The sequence below is a fragment of the Hypoxylon trugodes genome (genome assembly GCF_022578975.1).
Source record: "Hypoxylon trugodes strain CBS 135444 unplaced genomic scaffold F4822scaffold_6, whole genome shotgun sequence".
NCBI classification, from domain to species: Eukaryota; Fungi; Ascomycota; class Sordariomycetes; order Xylariales; family Hypoxylaceae; genus Hypoxylon; species Hypoxylon trugodes.
The window spans coordinates 3,272,151-3,290,098 of NW_026250021.1; the positions used below are offsets into that span (position 1 = coordinate 3,272,151).

At 44.7% G+C, this 17,948-nt stretch overlaps 9 protein-coding genes across 9 annotated transcripts; 2 read left to right on the forward strand and 7 right to left on the reverse strand.

Moving 5' to 3' along the window:
- Positions 1–680: 680 nt before the first annotated feature.
- F4822DRAFT_303362 (uncharacterized protein) lies at positions 681–1,507 on the reverse strand. Its single transcript, XM_051455209.1, has 3 exons — positions 1,224–1,507; positions 1,077–1,163; positions 681–1,024 (listed from the first exon to the last, which is right to left on the reverse strand). The coding sequence occupies exons 1-3, from the start codon at positions 1,377–1,379 to the stop codon at positions 695–697; spliced, it is 573 nt and encodes a 190-aa protein (XP_051313908.1). The 5' UTR covers positions 1,380–1,507; the 3' UTR covers positions 681–694.
- Position 1,508: 1 nt separating this feature from the next.
- F4822DRAFT_303315 (molybdopterin binding oxidoreductase) lies at positions 1,509–4,083 on the reverse strand. Its single transcript, XM_051455208.1, has 5 exons — positions 3,942–4,083; positions 3,713–3,888; positions 3,535–3,662; positions 2,618–3,461; positions 1,509–2,497 (listed from the first exon to the last, which is right to left on the reverse strand). The coding sequence occupies exons 1-5, from the start codon at positions 3,984–3,986 to the stop codon at positions 1,993–1,995; spliced, it is 1,698 nt and encodes a 565-aa protein (XP_051313909.1). The 5' UTR covers positions 3,987–4,083; the 3' UTR covers positions 1,509–1,992.
- Positions 4,084–4,853: 770 nt separating this feature from the next.
- Positions 4,854–5,989, reverse strand: F4822DRAFT_430892 (uncharacterized protein; the record flags this gene model as incomplete). The annotated part of the gene is made up of 4 exons (XM_051461382.1): positions 4,854–5,166; positions 5,214–5,253; positions 5,315–5,537; positions 5,591–5,989. The coding sequence occupies 4 exons, from the start codon at positions 5,987–5,989 to the stop codon at positions 4,854–4,856; spliced, it is 975 nt and encodes a 324-aa protein (XP_051313910.1).
- Positions 5,990–6,633: 644 nt separating this feature from the next.
- On the reverse strand, positions 6,634–7,386 carry F4822DRAFT_303392 (uncharacterized protein). Its single transcript, XM_051455210.1, has 2 exons — positions 7,209–7,386; positions 6,634–7,144 (listed from the first exon to the last, which is right to left on the reverse strand). Exons 1-2 carry the CDS (start codon positions 7,291–7,293, stop codon positions 6,729–6,731), a joined length of 501 nt encoding a protein of 166 aa, XP_051313911.1. The 5' UTR covers positions 7,294–7,386; the 3' UTR covers positions 6,634–6,728.
- Positions 7,199–8,072, reverse strand: F4822DRAFT_303427 (uncharacterized protein). Its single transcript, XM_051455211.1, has 2 exons — positions 7,544–8,072; positions 7,199–7,487 (listed from the first exon to the last, which is right to left on the reverse strand). The coding sequence occupies exons 1-2, from the start codon at positions 7,897–7,899 to the stop codon at positions 7,331–7,333; spliced, it is 513 nt and encodes a 170-aa protein (XP_051313912.1). The 5' UTR covers positions 7,900–8,072; the 3' UTR covers positions 7,199–7,330.
- A 179-nt stretch (positions 8,073–8,251) lies between these two features.
- Positions 8,252–9,529, forward strand: F4822DRAFT_408733 (uncharacterized protein). The gene has a single exon (XM_051458594.1). It carries the CDS (start codon positions 8,300–8,302, stop codon positions 9,482–9,484), a length of 1,185 nt encoding a protein of 394 aa, XP_051313913.1. The 5' UTR covers positions 8,252–8,299; the 3' UTR covers positions 9,485–9,529.
- Positions 9,530–11,421, reverse strand: F4822DRAFT_408735 (glycoside hydrolase family 71 protein). The gene is made up of 6 exons (XM_051458595.1): positions 10,799–11,421; positions 10,649–10,717; positions 10,346–10,576; positions 10,062–10,283; positions 9,738–10,003; positions 9,530–9,682 (listed from the first exon to the last, which is right to left on the reverse strand). Exons 1-6 carry the CDS (start codon positions 11,268–11,270, stop codon positions 9,650–9,652), a joined length of 1,293 nt encoding a protein of 430 aa, XP_051313914.1. The 5' UTR covers positions 11,271–11,421; the 3' UTR covers positions 9,530–9,649.
- A 1,992-nt stretch (positions 11,422–13,413) lies between these two features.
- Positions 13,414–15,564, forward strand: F4822DRAFT_303518 (polysaccharide lyase family 4 protein). Its single transcript, XM_051455212.1, has 3 exons — positions 13,414–13,986; positions 14,051–15,372; positions 15,434–15,564. Exons 1-3 carry the CDS (start codon positions 13,728–13,730, stop codon positions 15,461–15,463), a joined length of 1,611 nt encoding a protein of 536 aa, XP_051313915.1. The 5' UTR covers positions 13,414–13,727; the 3' UTR covers positions 15,464–15,564.
- A 93-nt stretch (positions 15,565–15,657) lies between these two features.
- Positions 15,658–17,464, reverse strand: F4822DRAFT_430898 (MFS general substrate transporter; the record flags this gene model as incomplete). The annotated part of the gene is made up of 2 exons (XM_051461383.1): positions 15,658–17,339; positions 17,413–17,464. 2 exons carry the CDS (start codon positions 17,462–17,464, stop codon positions 15,658–15,660), a joined length of 1,734 nt encoding a protein of 577 aa, XP_051313916.1.
- Positions 17,465–17,948: the final 484 nt, after the last annotated feature.

The following is a 17,948-nucleotide window of genomic DNA, read 5'->3' on the forward strand; positions in this document are numbered from 1 at the left end:
CACTTGAATTGCGAAGTTGTCGAGGAAGAGGTATGTTGAATTATCTCAAACAGAGTAAGACGCCTTGCTTCATCGAAAATCATAGCGAGTCGAGCTTTTTTTCTTCGATATCAACGATATTTTCAGATTCGAATCAAGATTAGACTTGGCTAGGCCAGGGCAATCGGGTGTCAGCCCAATGAGGATCCTTGGTATCGAGCACGTTTACCTCACGCGACACAATATCATCTATTTTCTTTATAAGGTTCCCTCCCACCATCTTAATCACTGTTGATGCCGTGTGACCTAATGAGGTGCTCCCCTATTATCGAAATACATTATATCGTGTCCATGAACCAAGATGGTTTTATGGTTGCTCCTTTAGTTCCGCCTGACGAGCCTCCTTATCACCAACCAATAAGAGGTCTACGGTCCCGACATCATGTGGTACCTATACCTGAACCCATTTTACGTCCAGATAGGAAGAAAGACGACTACTCAATCGAATTGATATTCTGTCACGAGACGTTCTATCAGTTTCAGTTCATCATATTAAGCATGTTAGCAATGAATTGTGTTGATTATCGCAATCCCGTTTCGTGGGAATACATCTCGAAAGCTCTCAGCTCTGTTCACCTCCCACACCTAGTATCTAGGTGGTATATATTGCCTATTGCAATTTCATAAAGATCAGGTCAGCCTCATTTTCGGCCATCTAGCATTGGTCGTGTCCCACAACAACACTAAAACCTTCGGTATCAAATTGTTGACCCCGAACATACGTTACAACTCCTTCGGTATGACAGTTACTACGAATATCCTCGGCATAGGTTGCCAAGTCTGGGCAATCGTGGTGAATCTCTTTCGGGGTGTCGTTGCAAAGAAAGATCCCAGCTCCGTAAGAACAGCTAATGCGACTGCATTTGTTCGGGCCAGGTGGAGCGCCGCAAGGTCCATTCTTGATTGATTTAAGATAATCAATTCCTTGCTGCACGAAAACGTTGTCGGCACCACCATCTCCGCCGGAGTTACAGACGATATTCTTCTACAAGAAATGTTAATTATAGACTCGGACAGGTAGAGAATTGGTGACTCACCTTGCTTCGAGGCTTGATCGATTGTTGAGTTGAAGACATTTTCCATACGATCGAATCGTTCATGGATTGAACCTGGCTTTGGATCTCCTGCCGGGTGGTTGAGCGTTAGAGTACATCGTTTATATCATTTGATACGAGTTGTCATACCTGAATAGTGCCGCTAACCGCAATCTCTAAGCCATCGGTGGTATTGATACCAAGCCAAGTCATAGGTACGATAGTGTAACCCTTCAGCGGTGTGAGTAGAGGACTAGCCCAAGTTACACCAACCAGAACACCGAAAATGGCAAAGATAGCCTTCATCTTTATTAGTTGCGGGAATTAGATATGATACAAGGTAGAATAGTCGGATGGTTGGATAGGATATGGGTAAGTTATTGAAGTTGTCGACAGTTCAAATCGCTATAATTTATGTTGCTCTTATACTAATTGCGTGTGGAACTAGTAATTGAGTAAGGTGATGGTATTTGCTCATTCAACATTAATATCCTATCCGAAAGTCAAAGTGCGCCTGCTCAATTATTTGAGGTAGTTACGTCTATACTTATCGCGAGAGATTTTAACAAGTGGCGACTACCATCGAACTGAAGAGGTTTTTTGAGCACATATAAATACTCAAGTCGAGTAATCAAATACCCACCTAAATACTGTGGCAGACTGCACCCTTCAGGTATTTGTTACGAATGAATCATGAGAGAGCAAATTGACTACATAAGTTGAAACATGCTAAATGCTCTGACAACGCACCACGAAGTCATCAAAACTTCAAATACCTTCTGACATTACAGTTTGATTATCAACCCCGAAAAGATTGGCCTCGTCATTACCAAATACACGTCCGTATTGCATGAACAATCTGCAAACAGCTTCTTGACGTTGAAATAACACACTCCCAAAACCACGAGATCCACTATCATCATTTATCCACGTCTCTCGGTCCATTCTTTTTGAAATATTCATCATACTCTTCCCAAGTCATATAAGGGAATTCTGTCGGTCGTGTGATAGGTACGAACGGCATACCTCGTTTTTCAAACTCTTCCAACCTCGCTCTCGTCAACTCCTTTGCCTTATTCACACTATACACTCTAATCCGATGTGCGCTGCTCGTAACATGTAAACCCCAGTTCCACGCATTTCTAACCTCGATCGGTTGCGTGTTGAGGCTATTATCCCAACATCTAACGACGATTTCGATCCAACCTTCCACATCGCAAGGCAACCACATATGCCATGTACGCCAGGCAAATTTGTGCTTCGAGCTTAGATTCTCTATTGGTACGGCATACCATGAGAAACCCCCATCAGCACTAACCTCGACACGTTCAGGCCAACGACCACCTCCTGAATAAGCCCAACCTTGGACTTCAATCTTGCCTTCGTGCATCACAACTTGCTTATTCCATGGCGACATGATGGCGCTATAAAATCAATATTTAGCCATTTCTCCTCAACTCAAGGCCTTGTAAGATCTCAATCGCACTTTGGAGCCATAATTTCAATGAAGAATTGACGGAAGAAAATAATAAGGATGAACATACCTGCTCACGGGCATTTCCTGGATTTGAATGCCATCAATCCAACGTTGATTATGTTTACCCACTTGCTGATTGAAGTACAAATACTCCCTGCTTTGCACTGGCGCTCGAGTTGGTTCCGGTATGGCTGTTATGCGATACAACCATTTGACACTCCTAGCACCGATATAACCCATAACTACCGCTCTGACGGGCGCTCCATGAATCTTAGGAAGAGGTTCACCATTCATTTCCCAGACAAGCATAACTTCATTAGCCTTGATCTTTGAATATGGTACGCTGATGACGTAATTCATCACCTCGTTCATTTTGAAGTATGTATCGGCGCCCACAAGTTCCAAGTGTTTCGCGTCGTCTTCCAGACCACCACAGTACTTGATTACCTTCTTTAGCGATACGCCCACATATTTCGCAGTGCCAATAGCACCTTCGGCCCATGGTGCATTGATCATTTCGTCTCCCTCACCAGCGTACAAGCTGATTTGCTCAATTCGCCGTGTACCGCTACACTGGATAGTGACCAACCTCTCCATACGTGGGAATCGACTTTCGTCTTGGAGATCCGACAACGTCAACTTCTTAGGTTCCTTTACTAGACCATCTAGTCGTAAAAACCAAGCAGATGGGTCGATTGAGGGGATCCCACCATGGTTTCGTATAAAGTGTAGGGGATTTGGAGTAATGGGTTGAGCTGTGACAAGCCTCTTAGGCGGTTCGCCATTGTAGGGGAATTGAAGTAGATGTAGCATATCCGGAGACTTTTCTTTGAGTACGATAGCCCAAGATTCTTCAGGTACCACTGCCAGACGACCACCAATCGCACGATGCCATAATTTCCATCGGATCCCTATGTAGATAATGAATACCAATTCAATAGTGGTATATCATTTAGGTCTATGGATAGGTAGAAGAGTACTTACCTTCAAGAACTGGATTGGTACCAGGGATAGGACCTAATTGAAATTCAGGAGGGGGTGGAAATTCCTGTGAAATAAGAATCTCATGTGCTTTCCTCTTCTTTTCTGGGTAGTCTTCCCATTCGACATAACTGAGACCTTAGAATGAGATCAATTCCGTTACATGAACATCTCAACTTACCCATTCCAGCCCGGAAGCTCATCACTGGCTAGCTTATAATTAATTTTCTTAGTATCTGATAGATCTTCCCCATTCCATCTTGGAATGTCACCATCTACTTCTTTACTCCTCGTTTGGTCAAGTAGATGTAGTTCTACTCCTGCTAAGCCCTGTTCGAGTTTCCATTCGTCGCTAGGCTGATGAATATCAAGTTAGTCAATTAACCACCCTCGATCGATGATGCACTGACCTGAAAATTGTGAACTGCTTCTCGTAATGGGATATCTGTTTGCATTTTGAGGATAGTGAAGTGCCGTGATAAGTACGTGGGACGTAGGGGTATAATCTGGTAAGGGAAAGATGGTGTAGGGGTATTTCTAGGTGGAAAATGCGGTACGATGGATATTTAATTCGTAGATAGACTTAAATCGCTCATTGAAGTACTGTTAGAATCACCTACGTATGCTATACTATATGAGATGCAGGGTTAAGAAATACGTCAATAACTCATCATAAAATGATGGCTTGCTAATTCCTTATCATTTCCTGTATCATTTTCCACCAGCATCTGTTAAAGTTCAATCATGCAAGACTCCTGCCGGTGAGAATTCAAGTCAATGACAACGATCAGGTAATCTACCCAGGTACTTGCGCCTATCTATGAAGATTAATAGACTTATACCGTAATTGGTCAGGTTTGATTTCTCCATGGACACCCGCAGAACGAGGAGACTGAGAAGTCTTATAATAGGTCTTTAAGTATCACCGGTCGGCATGGTGATGACAGAGACCCATGCAGTACAACCCCAATCGATGTTATGAATGGCCCTGGACGTAAAATAGATAGGATGAAACCCGGATCATACCGCGCAGTATTTGCTCAGCAAAGGGAAGACCTCAATACGAATATAATAGGGGGAATATGACGGCACTGAGTTTATGTAAGTCGAATATACATGACTATCGGAGGCCCAGTGTATACGAAGGATCTTTTTATGCCCATTTTTCAGCCCGAGGCTCCATTCTGTCCTCCATGATGCAACTCTGCTTTGAGGCTAGACCATTAACTAGATGATCAACGAGACATAACCCCAATAGTGCCTTAATATGTAGTATCTGCCCCCTTCCTTCTCGAGAAATCAACGCATTCGTGCTTGGCGCTCTACGCGTTCGACAACCCTGTCTTCCTTGCCTGTGCTTCGAGATGTTCTAACATTGATTTACTCAATGAAGGGTAGAACACCCCGACCCCAGTTACATGACCTAACTCTTGTAGAGCATCGCAGTCATGATTGAATAGAGGACTTGCCGAATCCAGGCCCGCGAGAGTATCTGCCAAAGTCACTAAGCTAGTACAAACTGCTCCGGGCTTGGGAATAGGCCAAAGATCCATTTCTGAGAGTGATCGGATGATAACTCCAAGCATCGCGGCCTCGCAAGCATCATCACGGTCTTCACAGAGGGTCTCAGTTGGCCTGGTTTCATTCGCAGAAGGTTAATCACCTCCTCATAAGGCTCTAACAGATCCCGAATAGCCGCTAGCCGATCCATTCGAATAATATCTATCTTGCGTTAGACATAACCCACCGCCCGGCAGAAGAACTTCAAAAGCGATATACTCACTATACAAATCTCCTGGCTCGAGAATATCGGAAAATAATCGCGGTCCTGATCCCTGTCGTAATATACCTGCAGGGGTGGTGGTAGAGTTCTTGATTAGGTATTTGGCGACAATTTGGAACTTAAGCTTATACCCCAGTTCCCAGGAGACCCAAGCTAGACGCTCCACGTCTGCATTGTTTAGGGATCCGAGGTGACCATTTTTGAATAGGTCATCTTCCCATTTCTCGACCCAAGGCCGGAGGAGGTGAGCCAGGTTATATTTATCGGTCAACACACAGTGAGTTTGTACAAGTTAGAGAAGGTGATAGTTTTTCCGGAGGTTTCGTTTTCATCTTCAAAACCAACCCGGCCGGGGACGCGATCGAAATGATAATGTATGATATCTAGAATCACTCGCAATATCTTCGGGTCATCATCGGGAAGGGCGACGGTCCATTTCTCACCACCAGCTTTGTCTGGCTGTACGGACTCTGCGAAACCGCCGTAGAGAAGCTTCTTCCAGACCGGAGAAGCTCGGGCAAGAGCTTTGGGGCACACAATAAAGGTAATGGCGTTTCGGCGCCCAACCGTAAGGCAAAGATCGCCATCAGGATCGATAACGACCGTAGAGGAGTTGGGATTTTTCTCAGGCTGGCCCGAAGTTTCAAGGCGCGGTGAATCTGAATTGTTGGACATCGCGGCGAATGTATTACTGATGTAGACGATTGGCGACTGGTTGCTCAGTGACTTTGTATTGGAAGTGGAATTAAATACCTTAGGAGGAGCGCAAAAAGAGAAAATAATTATCTACGACCTGGAAGATAAGATCATACAGGTAAAGATAGGTACCTACAAAGTGTGCAACTGTAGAATCTTGAAAACCTCGATTTATTTACACCAGGGAATGGGCAAGCACATACTCAAGATAATTAGGCAGGTACCTACCCACACATCCATGGAAGTAAAGTACCTAGGTAATTAAATATCTAAGTGCATCTGTGCCTACCTGCAACTGTGCAAGCCTACACATTGGCCTGTGCGTATATAAATGCATATGTAGTGTATCAACTAGTAAGTCGTCGATTGTTGGGTTGTGGTTATTTTGGGAGTCAAGTTGAATATTGTACAGCAAATACTGTAAATACTGGAAAGTACCAGCTGCAGGACGCTAAGACCACCTGGCCCCAGCTGAAGAGGGGTAACAAGCACAGTTTACTATTATATAAGCAACAGAATCCCACCTAAAACATACCTAGGTAGACAGCCCGAACATCAATATTTTCACCATCAACACACAACAAACGGCCCTGGGTAGGCGACTCCAACTAGACAATCAATTATCATGGTGCCATCTCAGTATTCATTTTCTTCTTACCGCCTCCTCTCAGAATCCTGATAGCATCCTCACTTAAAACCCGATACTGATTTGTTTAGCTCATGAATTTGACAGCCCAACCTTTTTCGCCTGCGCTTGAATGTGTTCCAAATGGGGTAGTTCGATCGGAGACCAATTTTGGGCAATCTTGATTATATCTGCCATATTGGGGATGGCAAGGCAGTTGTGACTGAGTGCACAGCTCTGTGAGTTGAACCCTTTGAGCTTCTCTATTAATTGTGACACAGAAATTTGAACTTTTTCGGGTTCGGGAACAGGCCAGAGGTCCATCTTCGTGAGCGAGCGAATGATAACTCCAAGCATGAATGTCTCGCATTGAGATTTCTCGTTCTCGTAACGGGAACCTTTACAGAGAGACTTGTCGCCGACATTACTCATTCGGAGATTGTCTACTGCATCCGCAATGGGCTTCAACAAACCGTCGATGATAGTTAATCGAGCCCCCGCAACGAAGCCTATATGGTGTTAGAAAAATAGTCATGTCTTAACAGGGGAACCCATCCGAGATATGCTACTGACTTCGAAGATCTCCCGGCTCGATACTCTGATAAAATAAAGCCTTGTGCGTATCGGAGCGTACTAATCCTCCTTCATCATCCGTCATACTGTTTTGGACCAGGTATTTGGTCGTGCTTATGAAATCAGTCTCCAAAGCCTAATTCCCATGTAATCCAGGACAGACACTCTATACCAAACACAGTCAATGTTTCAGTTTTGACACACTCTGCCAGACCATCTCTCCACCCTCTGACCCAGGGTCGAAGGAGCCGAGTAAGGTCGTATTTGTCGCTCAAAATAGTAAGTTTGTTGAATCACCGAAGTAAATGGACGTAGTAGTTGATGGATTGTTTGATGTGTGGGCTGATATAGGGATTTCGTCAAAACGATAATGCAGAATATTGAGAATTATCTGCACCGCAGCTGCGTCATCATCTGGGAGGTTGACAATCCATTCCTTACCGGTGGACCTATCGGGCTGTATGGACTCTGCGAACCCGCCGTAGAGTAACGTTTTCCAAACCGGAGATGCTCGGGCGAGTGCTTTGGAACAGACAACAAAGGTACGAGAGTCCCGACTCCCAACGACTAAGTTGAGATCGCCATCCGGATCAATGACGACTTTGGATTCTCCTGGAGACCGGATAGCAACGTTCGTTTTGGGGGGCTGGTTGGGATCTGTGGGAGGCGGCAGTTCAACATTGTCGGACATCCTGTTAAAGGGCGTATAACAGTATAACTAATGTTGGCCTAGTACAGTAACACAAAGAATAAATCCTTAGTTTATCAATGCGTAGTGGACATTGATACAAATATATACATATCACATCCCTAGATTATATACATACGTCGGTATTGAACATACACATTAGGTGTCTATCTACGATTGTTGCGAAGTTGGGTACCTACAATACCTAGGTACCTAGGTAGGTAGGGATTGATAACAGCGTAGAAAGTGTCAGTTGTAGTAAATTTGTGTCAATTGGTAGCAGCTGGGGAGGGGTAGCAGATCTGAATTGTTAAGTACCCCACCAGGAAATTTAAAACTTAACCCCGAACAACATTATTTTTTACCATCGACATTGACCATCGACAGACGATTTGATGCAATCATGGCAACAAATAACAAACCTGAAGATGCTCTGAAGACTCTAAAAATACTAGTAAAATCCACGACAGATCTTATATCCCAATTCGAAGCCTTACTCCATTCCATAGCAGTTAATAACGCCTCCGAAGCCACTTCTACGACCCCGCCATCATCATCATCTTCACCCTCGAATACCGAATCGATCGATCCTCTATCCTTAGCCCACGACTCTGCCACCCTAGTCAAAGCGCATACCACCAAATTATCCCTTCTCATTATAAATGAGCCCTTTACTCCTTCTGCTATTAGCAAGGTTCTTCGTGAACTAGTAGCCGGTCCGATTCCAGCACTTGCTTCCTCCGTTCAGCTTTGCGATGCCAACAAATACACTATTGTGGCCCGACAAGATCTAGCATGGCGATGTTATCGTGTTTTGAAAGAGCTAAAAGGACTCGTCGAAATCATACCTCTAAACGGGAAGATTTTACCCAATGCGCAAAAGAATGGTAGTAAAGGAGATAAGGGTAGTATGGTCGCTACCGGTGTTGTATGGGCTGCTTGTGATGATGTAATTCTCCTCAAGAAGTTGGGAATCGCTGGATTGCTCGTCAAAAAGGTTGAAGAATATAGAGACACCTTGAAGGACATCCTAGAAGAATTAAAGGAATATAGCGAAGAAGTAGACGATGATGATGACGATGACGACGAAGATGGTACCGATAATACCAACCAAGAAGAAAACCAAGCCAATCATATTACGGACCAAATACAAAATACCCACATTTCAACGCAAGAAATGCTCGACGACCTCATGAACCCACGACATATACCCAGAGGTGACCCAGATAAAATCCGAGAACGTTTAGAATCATGTCTCAAACGATTACGATTAACAACTTTACTCTATACTGCTATCATCAAGAGGCGATTAAAAGCGATGCCATCCCTACCTAGTACAACACAATCCACGGTAACGCAACGTCTTGATGAAGTACTCCCGTTGCTCAAGAGACTACCCCATCGATTTGGCGAGGTTGCATGCGCATTTTACGAACTCGATCGTGATACTATAGACCGTGCTATGGATTCTTGCTTTTTCGATGCATTCGCGGCATCAGAAATGTTGATGAAACCATGGGAAGGTCAAAGGGATGAGTTTACAGACTGGGCAGAGAAATTTCAAGTCGGCATCAAGAAACCGGATTAGTTATATATACTGGTCAATAAAAGGAACAAAATATATACATCAAATTGTCTCTTCGACTTCGTATGCGACGTATTTATCCTAAGCTGACGAATCGGGAATAAGGTGACATTCTATCCAGATACCTAGTCATTAGCCGTATCAGTAAGCTGACACGACATCATCTTTTCACAATTGGATCGCAACCGCGTTGAAGTTGACCTATTTAACCATTAGCTTTAGTTCAAACGTCCTCATATTGATAAGGGAGTCTTACATGTCCTGAAGATGGGCAAGCGTTAGAGATCTCAGGACCGGTTGTTGATTTTCCATTCACCGTCACAGTTACAGCACCAGTCTTTCCGGTAAAATCGACTTGATAGAATGAGGCCTTTCCGACCGAACTTGTCGCGCTCACAGGTTGGCTAGCACCTCCAATAGCAACGGTAATATCTCCGGGAGAGTTCGATAGGGCGATAATCGAGATTACGTCTTTGGTGCCACCGGTTGCTGAAGCACTTCCTCCTTGACCCCAGACGGTACCTACGATTCAAAGTCAACTCACGAATACCGGAACACAAGGAACATATTCGATACTTACCATCATCGCCGCAGACGGACGCAGGCGTGGTGCGGTACCATGCTACAGCACCTTCGGCCGGTAGATCCACGTTCGTGTTACCAGCCTTGTAAGCACTGATGAAGTATGGCAAGACGAAACGGAATGCTGTGTGATCGAATCCATTGACGTATACCTCAGCACCACTTACTATCTGTTTCGTCACGGGTTCGTTGATGTAACTAGACTCGCCATAGTCATTCCCTATTCACATTAGTCGCTCCCAATCGTCGACGTGCATACGTATATATGCTGATTTTACTCACAGGTGATGATTTCAATGTACTCAGGCAAAACGTCCAAGGCCTGACTCCAGCGGTCATACCATAAGGAATCGCTGGATGAGTACCAGTTCTTGTTCCATTGAGGAAGGTTGGTGTAGAAGTAGGGACTGACGCCCATCATATACGGCTTTCCTTGGAGGCTCGACTTATACGCTTGATCGTTGCCCGTTGTAATCGTGTATTCGTTCGCGTTGGGCCATGCACCCCAGTTAACTAAATTGCGTTATGTTAGTCCCCAAAACAGTTGCGGGTTACCGATGAATTATCATAAGGGGTATTACTCACAAGCACCGTCAATCTGAGAAAGCTTAGCTCCGACTCCTTGGGCACCTAGCGAAGACCAATCCGGAACCACTATGATATCAAGAATTAGCTACGCCGGCTCAATGGGGATAACCGTTCCGACAAGGCTACAAAAAGGCTTGAGGTACTTACAGAAGATTCCTCCGGTAGCAGATCGTACCGAAGCCCAGTTATCGGCAAAGTTAGGGCCCTCGAATGTCGAAACGAATGGTTTTCCGTCCACCTTATACTGACTACTAGCATCCTTATGGTCGTTAATGAGCGACGAGACTTGATCGACGGTCCAAGGGCTAGCACTTAAATCGGCCATATCGAAAGACAAGAACAAGTTAAAGCCGACGGACGAAGCCGTATCGTATGCGAGTTGAAGTTGTTCATCGTTCCATGAATTTCCATATCCGATATTGAGCGCAAAACCATCGATTCCGGATGCTTTTGCATCTGTGATATCCTTCTGCCACTGGTCTTGAGTTTGTCCGTCTGTTAAACCGACCATGTAATGGGCAAAGACCTGGCGGGCTCCACTACTTTGCCGAGGTTTAGCTACACCGGCTATGACGGAGGTGGCGAACGCCACGGCGCTTGCTATGGTGTTAAGAAGCATCTTGTATTGAATCGAGCACGTCGCGTACTACCCAGCAAAAAGAAGGCAACAAGATGTGACGAAGCCGTGATGATTGAATCAAACATTGCTAACTATGGGTTCTAGCTGTATATATATACCTACCTAGGGGTTTATAAATACAGCTTCCCATATGGAAGGTCCTAAATTTAAGTCTAAATCCTACTCCTGTTTAGGTGACATTAGGGGGTAGATGGGGTAGACCAAGCTCGTGTGGCTGCAGGGCTGCGACATGAGAGGCCGAGGGAATGGTCCGGGATTGGTGGTAGTAAATTATTGCTACTAAATTTGTTGTCAATTTTCATCGTGACACCCATACCATTCATAATCGTCGACAAGGTTAAGGTCGAGCTAGATGAGGTTATCATCGGATGACGAAGATGAATTATAAAAAGCTATGGCCGTCGGTGAGGGATGAGTAAGAGGGTGAGCTTTGGAGCTCTCATACCTAGGTACTAAGGTAGGCAATAGAGCTAGAATTGGGTTGGAGATGGCTAAAATGTTCTAGCTACGTCAATATTGGTCTTACTACAACATCTATAGATATATATTGCTGACTTTATTGAGTATTAGATGTGTAAGTCAGCATCAACATCATCTACGTAGCTAGGAGGCATAATAAAAAGTTGTTATTAACACTTGCTAATAGACGACGGGTGACAATTGAGAAATAGACCAGTAGGGTTCTGCGGAACTATCTCGGTGCTTCGCTCTTCGTCGATATTCGTCCATTTAAAGCGTTCGTAATGGGGGCTTGAATCTCGCTAGGTCTCGTGTTATGTGAGACTTGTGTAACTACGTGTTAATACCATGCTTCTTGGTCGAGGCTGATTTTTTCATTATTTATCACGTTCATCATGCTTTCGGGGACACATGTTTAAGTGATCTAAGAGTTTTAACTACACGGGTGAAAGGATGACCATTGATTCGGACACTCCTTTCTCGGATTCGGATTCGGTATTTTTAGAAGGGGTGAAAACGCCGCCGACCATCTCCACGTACAGGTACCTATATTACTTGGATCGCCAGCCTTTACAATTCCAGCTCTTCTACCTACCTAACCTATGGCATGTAGCTATTCTATCCTGGTTGGGCATTCCGATACAGAATGAAGACCATCGGCCCCTTTTGATGGGAAGATGGTAACTGATAGCTTGTAACCCCACGTTTCAATTCAGGAAGTCCGGTCGTGATGGGTCCTATTTATATCGACCGAGGACCAATCATCATCGTGTGATCTCCGATTTATCGCGTACGGATGAAACCGCCCGCCCCCTACACATGCGGAATTATAGTGGTAATCGCGGAATGAAATACAGGGATCTCAACAGCCTCCTTATTTCGGTAACGAGCTCAGCTCTTGGCTTCATTTTGTGGCGTACCGGTGTAGATATAGTGGCTGAAGATAATTTCCTCGGTCTTTTTTGCCCAGACTGGTTAAATCCTTCGAATGCTTTCTCCCCAAGTACCGTTTCTCCACTCCTTTCTCCCTTCATTTTATAAGGATTACGTCGCCCACCAGCCCTACTCGTTCTACGCATGTTGGCATGATATTAAAGGGACCAGACTACTACCGGAAACCATACGCTTGGATCTTGGTTCCTGGATCTCTATTAATAAGATCTTGCCTACTAGATCATCAACTCCAAATTTGGCAATGATAAGTTCGGACCATGGCTCCCCTTCATCCGTTTGTAGCCAATCCTGTCCGTCTTCCCGTCCAACGTCTACCCAAGGTATCCTCCGTTACTTGATCTTCCCCGGCGGGAGGATCATTCAATTGAGGATCACGTTTAAACATCCCGTTTGAATGGATCTAAGAAGCATCGTCGTTCACATATTTACTTTACTAATAACTAAGATCACTCGCTTTTTACTTCTAATAATTCCGTCAATCATCTTATCCATCGGACACCTAACCCGGTTTCTATCCTTAGTACCGTGTTATAATGCATAAAATGAGCCTCTACATACCCGCAATGTCGCTCTACCTATCTCAATTCGACTAAAGCGCCGGCGCATCATCTTCCAGAGCGCTTCGACTTTACTTCAATGATACCCTATTTTCTCCCCCACAAGTTCCAAGATTTATATCTGGCTAATTCCGCCAATCACTAAGATATCGTGTTTCTAGGCTAAGAACCTCGTCTCGGTTTTGTACTAAACCGAGAAAATCCAGGGGACCTTGACATTCTCGTATCCCATTAGGAGATGCACTTTTAATATACGCAAGCTGTATGGCAAGCTGCCTAGGTATGTAAGTATAACCAGGTAACTAGGTAGGTGATAATTATGACTTTGGATATAAATCGGACGATCTCCCGTCTTTGCATCGGAGCTTTTTGGATATTGTTGTTGGATGTAGCCGTTGCTTGGCTCCATTTTACATCAAACGGATCGACATTTACAAGTAGCTGAGTAAAACGACAGCAAGTCAACATGATGCTTTATCTTTTCTTCTTATCTGTATTGACCTTTGCTTCTTCGGTGTTTGCCGCTTTTGGCTTCACCAAGTCCGGTAGCAATTATGTCATTGATGCCGGTTCAAGCAATGCGCTCGTCTTTACTGTCAACGGAGGTAGTTGCGACATCACCTCGATTAAGTATCGTGGTACTGAGCTACAAGATTCCTCCCAAGGCACCCATTTATCATCCGGTCTTGGCTCCGCGACTGTCAAGGTTGAGTCAGTCACAGCCAGTATGTCATCAACTCCGGGGGTGATTCTACTCTACTCAAGTACTATGTCTTACGTTCTACTTAGGTTCCGTCAACTACGTAAAAGTAACATGCACTACCTCGACTCTAACACATTACATGGTTGTCAAAGAAGGGGAAAGCAACATCTATCTTGCTACCTACATTAAAGAAGAACCTTCAGTTGGCGAACTGCGCTTTATCGCCCGCCTGAAGTCATCCGTGCTACCCGAAGAGTATCCCTACGGCAAAGTGTCTACCACCTCTGGTAGCTCATCTACTGTTGAAGGCTCTGATGTCTTCGTTGTGGACGGGGAGACTCGCTCAAAGTTCTACTCGAGCACTCGATTTATCGACAAGGATGTGCAATGTGTGTACGGTGGCTCCGATGTCATCCACGTATGCGTTTTAGCACCACATCCAGAATCATCATCCGGTGGCCCATTCTTTCGCGATATCGAAAGCAATAATGCCGGTGCTGCGACCAATCTTTATTGGTATATGAATAGTGGTCATGTTCAAACCGAATCCTACCGAACCAATGTCCTCCACGGACCTTATGTCCTTGCTTTTTCACGTTCGGGTGTCCCTAAGCTTCGTGATACCGATACATCTTTCTTTTCGGGTCTAAGTGTCACGGGCTACGTTGCAGAATCCAGCCGCGGTTATGTTTCCGGGACAGCTTCTGGTGTATCAAGCAGCTTCCAAATTGTTGTTCATTGGTATAACTCCGCGGCGCAGTACTGGGCTATTGCATCATCTAAGGGTGCTTTTACGTCTCCTGCAATGAAGCCTGGTACTTATACTATGGTCTTATACCAAGGCGAATACAAGGTTGCTACCACTACTGGTGTTTCAGTTAGTGCTGGCAAGACTACATCTAAGGATATTGCTAGTACCGAGACCTCACGAAATTCGCTATGGAAAATTGGCGAATATGATGGTCAACCTACTGGATTCCTCAACGCAGATAAGTTTCTTCGAATGCATCCTTCCGACTCACGTATGGCGGCGTGGAAACCTGTTACCTACACTGTCGGATCTTCATCACTGGATCAATTCCCTATGGCATTATTCCAAACAGTCAACAACCCAGTGACCATCAAGTTTACTTTGGGCTCCGCACCTGGTGCTGCAACCCTCCGAATTGCGACAACTTTATCTTTTGCTGGATCTCGTCCACAAGCTAAGGTCAACTCATGGACTGCTTCTGCACCATCAGCACCTACCAAGATTGATAGTCGTGGTGTAACTCGTGGTGCTTATCGTGGTTATGGCGAGGTTTATGATGTTAGCATTCCTTCTGGAACCCTCGTGAAGGGTGAAAATACCATTACCATAACTTCCATCTCGGGTAGTAGTGGTAGTACTTTCTTAAACCCCAACTTCGTAAGTCACCCATCCGCTTTCACCCAACCTTCATAAGTGTCTTGATTAACGAAGCCGATAGATCTTTGATGCCGTTGAGCTCTTTACATAGGTCTACCTAGATACCTGAGACCAGGATCAGTCATTAGTATGATATGAATGTCCCACATTGCAATCTCACATTGGGTGACGCGTTTATTGACAACCCAGTCCTTGTTATTGATCATTGTCTTCAACACCTAAAGTCATTCTACCTTGATCTAATCATCTTACAGCCCTTTATGAAGTATTCTAACAAGTCTAGCCTTAGTTTTCATCCCTTTCCATAAGGTACGACCACACCAAGGCACACAACGCAATAGCTACTAAATACATCCACCACACCAACCCAATCACTCCCTCTTCCACACCTAACGCAAACACATAACCCCCAATCGCCGGCCCAATTGCACGAGCTAAACTTGCAAGCATATTACCAGCACCATGTATGGTTCCTAAAACCTTTTTCGAGGGTGCTGCCTCCGTCAATAGAATAACAGTACTGGGAATAGCCATGGTACGTGCCATAATCTGAGCACATACGACCAACCCCAAAAATACCCATCGCGGTCCATCCTCACCGGCTCCTGCAAGAAGCGATAAATACGGTGCCGCCGCATACGTAACAGGAAATAAAAATAACGCAATTCGAAAAACACCACGCGTACCGATCCGCGCTTGTAATCGTGGATAAATAAACAATTGTAGTAAGATACCGCAAATACCGAAAGTCGAAAGCCATAGGCCAATTATGGACGATCGTAATCCTAAACCACCAGCGAAAGCAAAAAATGAAGCTTCGTCGTTATTGGCTGGAGGACTACTTAGATAAACGGGAAATATGTGCATAAATGCCGAGTTGTGTAACGGAAGTAATCCAAAGGAAACCAGAGCACACAACACTCTTCGTGTCCAAATTCCCCGGAAAGGAACATTTTTGGTTCCAGGAGGTGCTGGTGCCAGTACAGGCTTCTCCGGTTCTGATTGAGCTTGTCCTAAGGATGTATCTTCGCTGCTCTCTATCCTTATGTATTTCTGTCGTTGTTGTCTCGGTCGCAAATGTCGGAACCATCGCACAATTGTCGCTCCAGCTCTAAGGCCGATATCACTATGCTCTTCCTTTCCGGGTAGTGTCTCTTTAAGGCCTGCTACAGCCAGAATAAGAGATGCTCCCAGCAAAGCAGCATTTAAAAGTGCTGGCAACGCGTAAGGATAATCAATCGCCCACTGTACACCATCAGGACTCCCAACCGTGTTGAAGATTCCCTGTGGTCCAAAAAGCCACGCCAAATTGACAACAGGCTCTGCGAGACAGCCTCCAAGCGCTAAACTTGCTACCATACCCGCGTTGAATACCAGAGGTAGTAAAAGGAACGCCTTAGTCTGATATCTTCTCTCGCGTACGACTTCCGCCGTCACGGTACGCATAATACCAACATTTCCATTGGCGAAACCTGCGAGAACCCGCCAGAAAAGCAACGCGCCGAATGACCTCGAAAACCCAAATCCAATATTTGCTAGCACCGAAACCGCCAATCCACCTACGATAGACAGTCTTCGTCCATGTTTATCTGATAACCGACCCCATGGTAAACTGACGAGGAATTGTGCTAATGGAAACGCAGCCACCAATAATCCTGAGAATTCGGAGATACGAGCGGCAGCAGCATCAGTAGATTCTTGTGATTGGTCATCGTCTATCGGATTTGGATTTCCTGGAGGTAGAACCGATCGTACGAGATAGAAAATGTATGGCAAAAGGCAGACATTGGATAATGGTTCAGAGAGACGACAGAGTGATAGAATGAAGAGTTGGTCTTTATTCGGTAGATCACTCCATCGGACTTTTGTCGCATTTTGTGTCGCTGTGGTAGTCTCGGTAATTGTTCGCTGGCCTCTGAAATCTTGGGTTCTTGATGCCATTGCTTGAGTTTCGATATCCGGCAGATCTTGTTGTTAATGACTTGTTAGTTCCAGCTATTAAAAAATTTATGGATCAGGGATTGCTTCGAAGTTACTTACCATTCCCTGAAGAATGTGAGGTCCCTGCCTCTTCACTTACTTCCCGACCCATCTTGTATCCTAAACCCTACTATCACTAATGAAGTCCGTCTACTTCAACACCACAAGAACCCAATTGATAGTATCATCGCTTTTCCGAGCAAGGCTCATATACGATAATGCTGTTTTATCTCTCGCTTGGTAGGAAATATTTAAAAGAACTGAGTCGAATGGTATTTTATTATGGTCTACCTGATTCTCATCTATCAAGAAATACACAGTTTAAGGGTGACGCAACATACCATAACCCCCCTTTTATATGATTTATATATACCACCTACGGAAGATCACTCCGTTAAAGGTTCATAAGGGCTAAATTCTCAACATCTCGTCATCGCCAAATTTATTCATTGACTCGGTCACTCAATTACCCAGACCAAATCTAGCAATCCGAATTAGAACCAGGGCTCATCCAACTCCGACTCGAGGTTGTCTTATAACGGCAATTAACATGGTGTCTAGGGTAGTATCAATTCAATTTATCCGCATCCAATAAT

Coding starts and splice junctions, on each gene's coding strand:
- F4822DRAFT_303392 (XM_051455210.1), bottom strand. CDS start 7,293: ATGACGGATGATGAAGGAGGATTAGTACGCTCCGATACGCACAAGGCT. Junction 7,145..7,208: donor CGAGCCGGGAGATCTTCGAA/GTCAGTAGCATA, acceptor AACACCATATAG/GCTTCGTTGCGGGGGCTCGA.
- F4822DRAFT_303518 (XM_051455212.1), top strand. CDS start 13,728: ATGATGCTTTATCTTTTCTTCTTATCTGTATTGACCTTTGCTTCTTCG. Junction 13,987..14,050: donor GGTTGAGTCAGTCACAGCCA/GTATGTCATCAA, acceptor CGTTCTACTTAG/GTTCCGTCAACTACGTAAAA. Junction 15,373..15,433: donor CTTTCTTAAACCCCAACTTC/GTAAGTCACCCA, acceptor CGAAGCCGATAG/ATCTTTGATGCCGTTGAGCT.
- F4822DRAFT_408735 (XM_051458595.1), bottom strand. CDS start 11,270: ATGCTTCTTAACACCATAGCAAGCGCCGTGGCGTTCGCCACCTCCGTC. Junction 10,577..10,648: donor TTCTCAGATTGACGGTGCTT/GTGAGTAATACC, acceptor AACGCAATTTAG/TTAACTGGGGTGCATGGCCC. Junction 9,683..9,737: donor CTTGCCCATCTTCAGGACAT/GTAAGACTCCCT, acceptor ATGGTTAAATAG/GTCAACTTCAACGCGGTTGC.
- F4822DRAFT_303315 (XM_051455208.1), bottom strand. CDS start 3,986: ATGCAAACAGATATCCCATTACGAGAAGCAGTTCACAATTTTCAG. Junction 3,889..3,941: donor AAGCAGTTCACAATTTTCAG/GTCAGTGCATCA, acceptor GATATTCATCAG/CCTAGCGACGAATGGAAACT. Junction 2,498..2,617: donor CAGGAAATGCCCGTGAGCAG/GTATGTTCATCC, acceptor TTGATTTTATAG/CGCCATCATGTCGCCATGGA.
- F4822DRAFT_303362 (XM_051455209.1), bottom strand. CDS start 1,379: ATGAAGGCTATCTTTGCCATTTTCGGTGTTCTGGTTGGTGTAACTTGG. Junction 1,164..1,223: donor CGGTTAGCGGCACTATTCAG/GTATGACAACTC, acceptor ACCACCCGGCAG/GAGATCCAAAGCCAGGTTCA. Junction 1,025..1,076: donor CGATCAAGCCTCGAAGCAAG/GTGAGTCACCAA, acceptor CATTTCTTGTAG/AAGAATATCGTCTGTAACTC.
- F4822DRAFT_303427 (XM_051455211.1), bottom strand. CDS start 7,899: ATGTCCGACAATGTTGAACTGCCGCCTCCCACAGATCCCAACCAGCCC. Junction 7,488..7,543: donor ATCCCTATATCAGCCCACAC/ATCAAACAATCC, acceptor CAACAAACTTAC/TATTTTGAGCGACAAATACG.
- F4822DRAFT_408733 (XM_051458594.1), top strand. CDS start 8,300: ATGGCAACAAATAACAAACCTGAAGATGCTCTGAAGACTCTAAAAATA.